This window comes from Dryas octopetala, chromosome 3, assembly GCF_963921425.1.
Source record: "Dryas octopetala chromosome 3, drDryOcto1.1, whole genome shotgun sequence".
NCBI classification, from domain to species: domain Eukaryota; kingdom Viridiplantae; phylum Streptophyta; class Magnoliopsida; order Rosales; family Rosaceae; genus Dryas; species Dryas octopetala.
Window position 1 is genome coordinate 4,534,929 of NC_141368.1, and position 11,884 is coordinate 4,546,812.

Genomic DNA, 11,884 nt, shown 5'->3' on the forward strand with positions numbered 1-11,884 from the left:
TATAAATTTGAGGGTTACAATCTCTATGTGTCTATTCTTTACAAGAGTATTCCTCTAATTCGATCTCCAAAGTTATGTTTGATCCAAGGATAATGAACACTTGTTCTTGAATCGAATGGTTGAATCTTCAACTCTTCTTGAACGGTTGAAGTTTGATCAAGGGCCCTTGAGGCTTGATCTTGATCTTGATCAATCTTTGACCACGAGGTGCGTCACGTGGTAATGATTCTTTGGCTTTACTGATGAAAGAATCGGCACATGTGTATTGTGCTTGTTGATTCTTAAGAGTTTGTCTAATTGTTTGCTAAAAGTCTGGAGCCACCTTCTTCGAGCTAGGAGCCTGTATTTATAAGCAAGAGAGATGAATTAATTTCCACGATCTAAATCCTTTGATTTGTGGAATTAAACCTTGATTTGTGAAATTAATTTTTGATTTAATTTAAATTGAGCTAATTAATTTAATTTAGCTTATAATTTAAATCAATGTCATTAATTGAGAAAATTTAGCCAATCAATGCCATTAATTTAGACAATTAACTAATTAAGGACAATTTATTCCTTAATTTAACTTTTGACTTGATTTGATTAATGAGCTTCCCATATGTCGACACATGTCATCTTTATGTGTCATCTTTGATAGCCCGCTTTATCTTGATGAGTCACATGCCACATGTACTTGTTGGGACTCATGGCTTGTACCAGTCATATTTGACTAGCCAAATGATAAAACTTGCAATTTTCATCAATTTGATTTTACCAAAATTTCGGTGTCTACACCATAATAAGTTATCTTTGAGGCCTACTGAGGTTAGATCAAGCTTTGACAAATATAACAGATCTCAAGTCTACTGAATCAACAGGATCTATTGTTTAACAATTTGGTTGTAATCAACATTTTGTAAGGATGACTGTTTTGGTAGAAAACAAAAAAAATTGGACGTAAACTTTTGAAATTATGAATTTGAGTCTCATTTTACAGAATTGCAAATCCCAATTAGCTAAATTACCATACAATAGATGAAGATGCACAAAAAATTCACCTTGTTAGAAGGGTAGACTTTCTCCTTGTACCAAGAAGGCCTGTCTGGCAGATCAAGAGGAACCAATTGTATCTTTTGCTCCAATCCCTGTTCCCAACAATCACCATTAAAGGGTTTGATTTTGTGGTGAAAACATGAACAGCCAAAGTACCATCATAGCCAACATATATAGTAAGATTTGTCCGCAAACAAAGCACATAGTTGTCCACAACAAGGCAAACATCAATATCCAGTCTAGCTGCTCAGTAAAAGATACGTGGAGGAGAGAAATTAATTAAGATTTTTTTTATTTTATTTATGGGCAAATTACACAAAAGCACCTCAACTAACTACCTTGTTTACTTGAGTACCCCAATAAAAAAAAAATTGCTCGGAGGTACCTTAGTTACTGATTTTGCACACTCAGGTACCTCCGTCAACTATTCCGTTGGGGAGGCCGTTAAGTGCCTACGTGGCACACTGACATAATGCCACGTAGACAAAAAAAATAAAAAATAAAATAATTATTTAAAAAAACTAAAAACTAAAAACTAAATAATTAAATAATTATTTTGTTTAAAATAATTATTACAATCTCAGTGCCCCCTCCCTCTGAGACCCTCCCAACCCCAGCCACCCACCCCTCCGACCCTAGCCACCTTGCCGCCGGCCCCACCCACCATGCCGGCGAGCCACCCCGACCCCTCCTCTCTCTCTCTCTCTCTCTCTCTCTCTCTCTCTCTCTCTCTCTCTCCCCCCCCCCCCCGAAACCCCAACCCCTAGCCCTCCTCCTTCCTCCTCCCCCTTTTGTGTAATTTGCTCTTTATTTATTTATTTATTTTTATGAGACTCATGAAACAAGAACTCTCATTCACGGCTACATAGTATAACAAATACATATGTCATAATATTGGTGACTGTTATTAATATTGTACCCTATAAAAATAAATATACCGTCTAACAATATATTTACACGTTGAATTAATTACACCGCTACAATACCCTTATAGCGGTGTATTGGTTACACTCAATAATTTTTCCAATTATAATATGGGTTGATTGATGAGGTGGAGGCTGAGTCCTGTATTCCCTCCTTTTTGAAACTGATAGCCTCTTCCTTTTCCTTATCTTTTGTAATTAGGAAACCTTGTGTAATTAAAACTCCTTATGTAAACAGGGATTGCACTCCTATAAATACTAAAACTTATGTCTATACATAGTAGAATATTATACAAAACTTTTATTCTACACGGTAGAAAGCAAGCCTAAGATCCTAGGGTTTTGTGGGTAATAGATATATAGCAGAGAAACGACATTAATGTACTGCAAAATTGGAGAAGACATGTTGGTGCAAATCCTATTATGTCTGCCTCCCAAAGCTCTGATGCGATTCAAGTGTGTCTCTAAACGGTGGTGTGCTATGATCAGCAGTCCCAGGTTTGTAGCCAAGCACCTCTCCAATTCCATGCACAATAATCTCTCAACTTATGTCTTGTTGAAGCGGTTGGTCCGTAAACATACCTTCTCAATGCTTAAACTTTGCAATCATAATGAGAATGGTCATGAGCATAGCTTTCTTTCTAGTGTAGAGGACATCAAATTTCCTCTTGATATAAGTCCAGCATGGAACTCCGTTATTATGATAGGCCATTGTGATGGGATCATTTGTCTAGTTCTAGATGATTCTATGGACGTGGTTTTATGGAATCCAGCTATTCAGGAATTCAAACTTCTTCCCCGCCAGCCATACCCACGACATCCCACGGAAGGAGTTTTGCCCCAAAAACTCATTGTTTCCCGCCCTCGAAGTCAAGAGTTCATTGAAGCTCTGGGATTTGGCTATGATCCTAAGTCTAAAGATTACCAAGTTATTAATATTGGATTTTCTGATTGGAAACGCATCTATGCTCATGGACCTGAAATTTGTGATACTCCCAAAGCAGCAATATACACCCTGGGCACTGATTCTTGGCGAGAGATCAACACTGATTCTTTAGGAACCGAAACTACTTTCCTTAGGCCTGAAAAATTCCAGATCTACTTCAAGGGAATGTGTTATTGGTTGGGACGTGAGCAACATAAGACAATGGATGCCTTTTCCGAATGGGAGGAGGCAATGATTAGGGATGTGATCATTTTGTTTGATACAGGTGAAGAGGAATTTTATGATATGTTGTTACCGGAAAGTTTATATGATTCCTTAAAGGATGAGAATTATTTTAGGCATTTTGGCATGCGCCTTCTAGTGTGGAATGAATCTGTTGCTCTTTTTGCTCCAGATGATGCATATTTTGAAATATGGGTGATGGATGAATTTAGAGGTCCTAAGAGTGCTTGGACAAAATACTTGACTTTTGAGCTCATCATTGAGCAGTCATTGACATTTTGGAAGACTGATGAGATTCTTATGGTTGACGAATATAGACGTATGGTCTCTTATAACCTCGATACCAAAAAGCTGAACTATCTTACTAATCAAACCGTGCCAAATAATGATTGTGCAGCTGTTGTTTATGTGAATAGTATTGTTCCAATCTCGGGTGGCAATAAGACGACAAGCTTGAGAGAGGCGATAGACAATTCTAGCAATATATAGTTCTTATTGTGTTTTCTATCAAAAAACTTGACGTAAGATGTACATTTTTTTTATTGGCAATGATGTAATATGTACATTAAGGAGGTTGAAATTGTAGTTTTTGTTATTCAGAAAAGTAGTATTGCCTGCATATTATAGATGTTTCGTGGTATTTTACATGCTTGGTTGTGCCCATGGGATATGCTGTTTTTTTTTTTTTACTAGGTTATAACTAATTAGTTTGTATGTTCTCTAATTAAACACATTAATTTTTTCTTGTATTGAAATGATTATAAGTTTGGCATGTGCTTCAAGCCTTCAAGCATAGCTTAGTTTCTATACATAGCATGATCACTAGGATTGGTATATGAAGGTACGTAGTTATGAAATTGCAGGTTTAATGGCCAAAATCTCTTGATTTAGCTTAACTTTCTCATTCTCTGCATCGTCCTAGATCCTCTTCTATATGACACTATTTCATTGTTTTTGTGTTTGTGTTTTTATCTTCATCTGATTACTGTTAATTTCCGGTTGAACGATTAAATTAGTTTAAATTTGATATGATTTGAGTTTTGAGTGAGTTTGATCCTTGACTCTGGCAAGTATATAGTCTTCAATGTGCTATTGCAGCTTATCATCTTCACAAAGGAGAAGAATGCCATCCTCTTTACTTATCCTCCCGTGGTATGTTTCTCTTATACTTTATGCTGATAATCTAATTGTGGATTGGCCGGGGAGTGATTTGTAAGTAACTAAACAATAGCCTATATGGTTGAGTATCAGTCTATAATTTTGTTTAGTTTACCCTTTACACAAGGATATAGTGGTCTATATATCCTACTCTGACGTGCTTGAATTGTTTTATCTAAAAATAAAATGTGAAGAAGACTAAAATAGATTAATTAATAGCACAAAATCAGCATATAGGACCTTAAAATATAGGGTCGCATACAACGTTGCTTATGATAATTCAAAATATGAATATTTCACATCATGCATTCTTCCAAGAAAACTAAAGTAATGGGGAATTGAGAACTGGGCTTCCAATCAAGCAAGCAAATGATCCTTCTTTGATCTGTCATGATCATCCCACAGCTTGTCAAGTGCATGTAGGTGTGATTGGATGAACATGATCCACAACATGGTGAGAACACATCCATTACATATCATCCTTGAAGTTATAAGTAGATCGAGGAGTATTCAATCTTTGACAATGTTTCACCTGACTGGCCTATAATATCTGAACTCAGAATGAGTTTAGGCTAGACGACGTCGTAGTTATTCTTCTGCCACACTGTGCTAGGTATTCATTGGTTATCTGGTTGTGCTGAAAGGAGAATGGGCTTTAATCCATAAGCCCATCCGAATAATGTGGATCGGTTCAGTTAGGTATTGGGTTAAACCAACCATTAGTCTGGGTTAGGCTTGTGTTCAAATAAACTTCACCCGAGCCCAATTTGTAAATTTTTTCACAAATTCGGGTCAAGCTCAATTAAAGTGGTCTACATTAGTCAAATTAAGCTCAAATAACACATGTTAAGCCCACAAGTTTAACTTGGAAAAAGATTTTTTATTTTATTATATATATATACATATTTGGGAGGAGAATTTGAACTTAGAACATCATTCAAATATCCCTAGACTAATAGAGGATAGGTTTTAAACCCATAATCTGAGTTTAATTAAAATTCCACTGAGTTGCAATTTAGTCCATCCATTCAACTAGTGCGTAGGTTTGGGTTAAACTTTAAAGAACTATAAGTTTTAGGATTTATAGGTTATTTCGTTTCATATTATAACTCTCTACAAATGATGAATGTGATGATTTCAGAAACATGAGTTGGTTTGCATATATGATTGACATGGATTACGGTAGTAGGTGCATGCTTATGAAGGTTAATTATGACCTTTGGTAATGTAACATGAAAGCATAATGTGATTTGTTGTTATTGTCGACAAATGCTTCTCATGCATGTCATATACTTCATATTTGTTTGAATATGTCTGGCTTAGTGTTGGTCTTTTGTACTAAAAAGTAAAAAAAAAAAAAAGTATAATTACCCAACCCAAAATGGATCGAGTGATTACTTCATCATGTTACTGAAATTGAACCTATCATTCAATGATTTTGAAGGTGCAGTACCGATGCAAGGAGTTTCCAAGAATACAAAACACACAGCTTTGTGGAGGTATACCTCATTTAAGCAGATCTAGTACTCATGCAACAGACAATATGAATCATGTCAAAAATGATCAAAGACAGAGTTGAGGAGTGCTTGGTTTCCATTGCTAGGATAGGAGTTGCTTGTTTCTGTGGATTTTCCCAGAGAACAAATGGAGATTAGCAATGTTGTAGCTGAATTATGTCTAATAAGGGATGTACTAATTGGAACCAGGACACCTAGAGAGCATACGATCTCGGCCTAAGGTCCTGACCATTATCAGATTCTCTCTTACCTTCATTTTATATTTCATTCAGATTCTCTATTTGGAGCATACATTATTAGTTTGTCGTTTTCTTTTCTTTTACCACAAGTTAGAGAGTAGCTTTCAAATCTTAGATGACAGTAACAAAACCAAATAATGTATGAAAAGTTTCAACGCAAGCAGCATATATTATTGAAGTTTGAAGCTTGAAGACAAATAAAAAATAACAAAATATTCTTCAATAGAATGAATGAGTACAAGTGAAGGTCTCATTCTTGGAAGTTTGCTACATAATTATTTTATTGATATTAAACTAAAAATGTGCTACATCATTCACGAGTAAAGAATGAAAGAGTGAAGAAAAGAGCCCTCTGCACTTATAAAGCGCATAGACTGCTTTTGTGAATAAAAAATGAAGCATCAAATCAACATTATCGCAGAAAATAATCATCTTTAAGTGGACCCCGTTGGTCACGGTGTTAAGAAGTCAACTAATTGTCCGGCCACTCGGTCCTGTTGGTCAAGGGGTTAGGAAGTCTACTAATTGTGCGGAAACTCAGGTTTCTTTCATGATTTTCTAAATTAACAAACCCAGTTTAAGGACATTGTATTTTAAGAAATTTATGTTGCACGCATGGCTGACCTCACTCAAAGCTCATATATCAACAATTGAAGTAGGGCATTTCGATAGGTCACTCTGCCCTACATAATTTTATCATCAGCTTCCTGCCTTCTGCATTCTGAATGGAGCTTCATGGATCTAGCTTATGTGCATTTTGGTCTATATACCTTCATGTGGTTACTCTTCTCCTTTTTATTAACTTTTTGCAACCTACAACTTTTGCAAATGCATTATCAAATGAGACTGATCGATTGGCTTTGCTCAAATTCAAAGAATCCATAGCCACTGACCCACATGGGTTCTTTAACTCATGGAATGACTCCTTGCACTTCTGCAACTGGCATGGAATTGCATGCGGCCGCCGGCATCAAAGAGTAACAGCCTTGAACCTACAAGGCTATGATTTGCATGGTTCTATATCACCTTACATTGGCAACCTCTCCTTTCTTAGGTTCATCAACCTTCGAAACAACAGCTTCTCTGGCAAGATACCGACAGCAGCTCCCCTCCCGCTCAGTCCAGTCCGGGAATCCGAAATGACGGCACAGCACAAGCCGCCATACCCCCGGAGGCTCCGCTTTGCCGCAGATCCACTCTGGTTTCGTCCCCCTTGACCTATCCTCTTTGATTTGGTATTGGATGAATCGTTAGGTTGTGCCGAGTAAAATCTGCTCCGTTTTTTTCCGTTGCAGAAAAGAGATCCCTTCCCCTCGCTTTAAAAAATGATGAATATGAAGTCCGCGGGGCTGCAGGTACTATGGATCTTCTGACTCCCAATCGGGTTGCCTTCCCAGGTTCCACAGCAAGTTAACCATTTGTTCCGGCTGCGGCATCTCAATCTTAGTGACAACATGTTGGAGGGGGAGATTCCAGTCAACTTGAGCTACTGCTCTGAACTGAGGATCATAAGTTTCAGATCAAATCGTCTTACAGGCAAAATTCGGCCGGAGCTTGGCTCATTGATGAAGCTTTTGACACTTAATCTTGGCACAAACAATCTGACAGGAGGCATCCCACCTTCCTTGGGGAACCTTTCATCAATCACACAGCTTTCCTTGGCATATAACAATTTGGTAGGCAATGTTCCAGAGGAAATAGGCCAGTTGAAAAGCTTATCTTTTTTTGCCATTGGGCCAAATAATCTCTCTGGTATGATCCCTCCCTCCCTTTTCAACATATCATCTATGAACACCTTCTCACTTACAGATAATGAATTCAAGGGCAGTATTCCACTTGGCATAGGCCTCAACATGCCTAATCTCCAGCAAATAGGCATGGGTGGAAATGAATTCTCTGGAAAAATCCCAGCTTCATTTTCTAATGCTTCACAGCTTCAAATACTTGATATAGCAGAAAATAATTTTGTGGGGCAAGTTCCAGCAGGTTTTGGAATTCTTCCAGATCTCCGATGGCTCAGTTTAAGTAATAATAATCTAGGAAGTTATTCAGCTAATGACTTGAGTTTTATAACACCCTTGACAAATTGCAGCAAACTGGAAATACTTGATATGAGTTTGAACAATTTTGGAGGTGTTTTACCCAACTCTGTAGCCAATTTGTCAACCCAACTCACTAATCTCTACCTTGGAGTCAACCAAATATCTGGTATGATTCCTGCAACACTAGAAAACCTCAGCAATTTAATAGTCTTGGGCATGCAGGCTAACCTGTTCACAGGTGTCATTCCTACTTCTTTTGGGAAGTTGCAAAAGCTGCAAATATTGGCTTTAGATGAAAATAGATTATCAGGACAGATCCCATCTTCCATAGGAAACCTCAGTCAAATGTTTCAACTCTACTTAGCAGGAAATAAATTAGAAGGAAACATTCCTCCAAGTATTGGGGACTGCCAAAATTTGCAGTATATGGACATCTCACAGAATAGCCTTAATGGAGAAATACCACCACAAGTTATTGGTCTTTCCTCCTTATCTGTCTTACTCAACTTATCACACAACTCACTAACTGGCAGCCTGCCTGTGGAAGTGAGTAAGCTAAAGAGTATCAGTGCACTGGACATCTCTGAAAATAATCTGACTGGAGAAATTCCAGAAACCATAAAAGACTGTCTGAGCCTTGAATTTCTTTACCTACAAGGGAATCTCTTTCAAGGAAGCATACCTTCTTCTTTGGCTTCTTTGAATGGTCTTCAGTATTTAGATCTTTCACGAAACAACTTGTCAGGAAAAATTCCAAAAGATCTACAGAGACTCCCTTTCTTGCTATATTTGAACCTTTCTTTCAATAATCTGGAGGGTGAGGTGCCAAAAGAAGGAGCCTTTCGAAACAAAAGCACAGTATCGTTGGTTGGAAATACAGAACTTTGTGGTGGTGTCTCAGAATTGCAGCTCCCAGCATGCCCCATCAAAGTATCAAAACAGAGAAATATCCATGGTTTAACACTAAAATTCATAATTACTTTAGTGGCTGGATGTTTTCTTCTCTTTTCATTATCTCTTGCTATTTATTGGAGGACAAAACCGAAAAAGAAAACAGCATCTACAGTCTCATCAATCAACTTCCTTTCGAAGGTTTCATATGAGATGATTTATCAAGCTGCCAGAGGATTCTCTCCAAGCACTCTAATTGGATCAGGTGGTTTCGGCTCTGTATATAAAGGGATTCTTGATCAGGAAGAAAATGTAGTTGCTATAAAGGTCCTCAACCTTCAACAGAGAGGAGCTTCCAAGAGTTTCATGGCTGAATGCAATGCACTAAGAAATATCCGGCACCGGAATCTTGTTAAGATCTTAACATGTTGCTCTAGCATGGATTACAATGGTAATGAATTCAAAGCTCTTGTTTTTGAATACATGCCAAATGGAAGTTTAGAGAATTGGCTGCACAGAGAAAATCAGTCAAGGAGTTTGAACCTTCATCAAAGATTAAATATTGTAGTTGATGTGGCTTCTGCATTATATTATCTTCATGACCACTGTGAACAACCAATCATTCACTGCGACTTGAAGCCAAGCAACGTTCTTCTTGATAATGACATGATTGCTCATGTTAGTGATTTTGGGTTAGCAAGACTCATCTCAACGACCATGACCACGCACTCCTCTCAAAATCAAAGTAGCACAGTTGGAATAAAGGGAACCATTGGCTATGCTGCTCCAGGTAACAATCTTCTACTACTTATATAATTTCTCAGCTTTCTATACAGATATGAATATGGACACGAGAATAGACAAATAGTAGCATGGTAATTTATAATATGACACAGTGACACAGACAATCAACTGAAATTTCAAGGCAAACAAATGCATATAACATGATTAATTCAGCCCTAGAAATTAACAAAGTTGATTAGTTGGCAGATAATAGATCTGATTGAAGACCTGACGTCTCAAAGACAAATGATTTAAGATATGATTTATCTCTTTGTTTAAGATACTAAAGATATGATAATCTCTGTATCCTGCTGGTGTATGATTTTAATATTATTTTTCTTGAATTTCACTGTTTTGCCCTTTCAGGCCATCTAGCTGTTTAATTCATTGATATATACAAATATGTGAATCAATTCGAATGAAAAATATGCTTTATCTGTTCTTAAACAAGATTAAAGTGATAAACAAATATAGAACCAACTAATCTCTCTAAACATTGGTACAGATTAGGCATACACCAATTTAGAAAAGAGGCCATCTTGATCTTTTCAATTATGTATAGTACACAGACAACTGACAAGCTTGATTGTTTAATGAGTTGCAGAGTATGCAACCGGTGGTGAGCCATCAAGACAAGGGGATGTATACAGTTATGGGATCCTTGTGTTGGAAATGTTCACAGGAAGAAGACCCACCGAAGAAATGTTTAAAGATGATTTCAATCTCCATAACTTTGTTAAGATGGCAATACCAGAAAGACTTACGCAAATTGTGGACCCTGCTCTTCTCACCACTGTGGAATTGAAAACCCCTGCAGCAACAGAAACTGAAGTGAACTACATCCGCGGTGACAACGATGAAATTGAAGCAGCAGAAGAAAACACAGACTATGAGAGCCTAAGCAAGATGAATCCATATGTGTGGAAATGCATACTTCCAATCCTTAAGATTGGACTTGCATGCTCAGAAGAATCACCAAAACATAGAATGTATATGCAGGATGTCACCAGGGACCTACACCATATACAAAATGCTTTTATTGGTATTCAGATCCATCGAGAGAGACCCAGAACAAGCTAGAGAATAGGTGCTGCTGCTGCTATGTAGTTTTACTTATATTGTCCCTAGTGGTGAATTAATTTCTACAATATTGTTTTGTAATCCTAACTATGATCATCATACAAGAATGTCAGAGTTCCTAATATTAAAATGTGATTAAACATTTTTCAGAATCAACATAGAATATGCTAGGTACGTATAAAGGGTAGAAAATGCTTATAACTTCCGGCAGCACAGGAAACAAGCTGTCACATGCATGATACCAGTTCCTAGTTGATATAAACAATGAATGGAGCCTCTCTACCAGGCACACAAGTCATGACAAACAAAAAATAGGCTACTAAATTACTTTAGGAGTTGTAAGACAAATATAGCATACTCAAATCAACACACATTTAATATGATATAATCCCAAATGTATTTAAATGTATTTAGTGCAAAGGAAAGTGATATGAACATACTCACTGTGTACTGTGCATGACCGGGGGCAGATAAGGCAGACCCCACCTTTGTGCGGCTTCAGAGGACTGTCATTCTATTTAAAACGAAAATAAAATAAATATCATTGGCTCAGCATTCTTCAGATTCTGCTTCCCTTTCTGTCCTAGCAAAGTAGCAAGTTTTTTTTTTGAGCAAATTATAATTTAGTACCTCAACTTTATATGTTGTTTCAATTTAGTACCCCAACTTTGAAAACTTGCAAAAAAGTACCTCAACTTTCATTTTGTATCAATTTAATACCCCAACTTTGAAAACTTACAAAAAAGTACCTCAACTTTCATTTTGTGTCAAAATAGTACCTCCGTTAATTTTTCTGTCAAAATAGCAGGGGTATTTTCGTCTTTTCCTTAAATTTTAAAAATAATAATTTTTTTTTGAATAAAAAAAATTTAAAAAAAATAAAAAAATAAAAATAATTATTTTAAAATAATTAAAATTTAAAAAAATTAATTTTGTTCCCTTCCCCCCCCCCCGCCCCCACCCCCACCCCCACCCCCACCCCCACCCCTCCCCTCCCCAACCAGCCTCTCCCTTCCCCTCCTCAGCCAGCCCCCACCCTCCCTTCCCC

At 37.2% G+C, this 11,884-nt stretch overlaps 2 protein-coding genes across 2 annotated transcripts; both read left to right on the top strand.

The window, feature by feature from the left end:
* The first annotated feature begins 2,337 nt into the window (after positions 1-2,337).
* On the top strand, positions 2,338-3,615 carry LOC147289867 (F-box/kelch-repeat protein At3g06240-like). The gene has a single exon (XM_086234912.1). The coding sequence runs from the start codon at positions 2,338-2,340 to the stop codon at positions 3,613-3,615; it is 1,278 nt and encodes a 425-aa protein (XP_086091038.1).
* Positions 3,616-6,765: 3,150 nt separating this feature from the next.
* Positions 6,766-10,836, top strand: LOC147289868 (LRR receptor-like serine/threonine-protein kinase EFR). The gene is made up of 3 exons (XM_086234957.1): positions 6,766-7,140; positions 7,447-9,763; positions 10,361-10,836. Exons 1-3 carry the CDS (start codon positions 6,766-6,768, stop codon positions 10,834-10,836), a joined length of 3,168 nt encoding a protein of 1,055 aa, XP_086091083.1.
* The last annotated feature ends 1,048 nt before the right edge of the window (positions 10,837-11,884 follow it).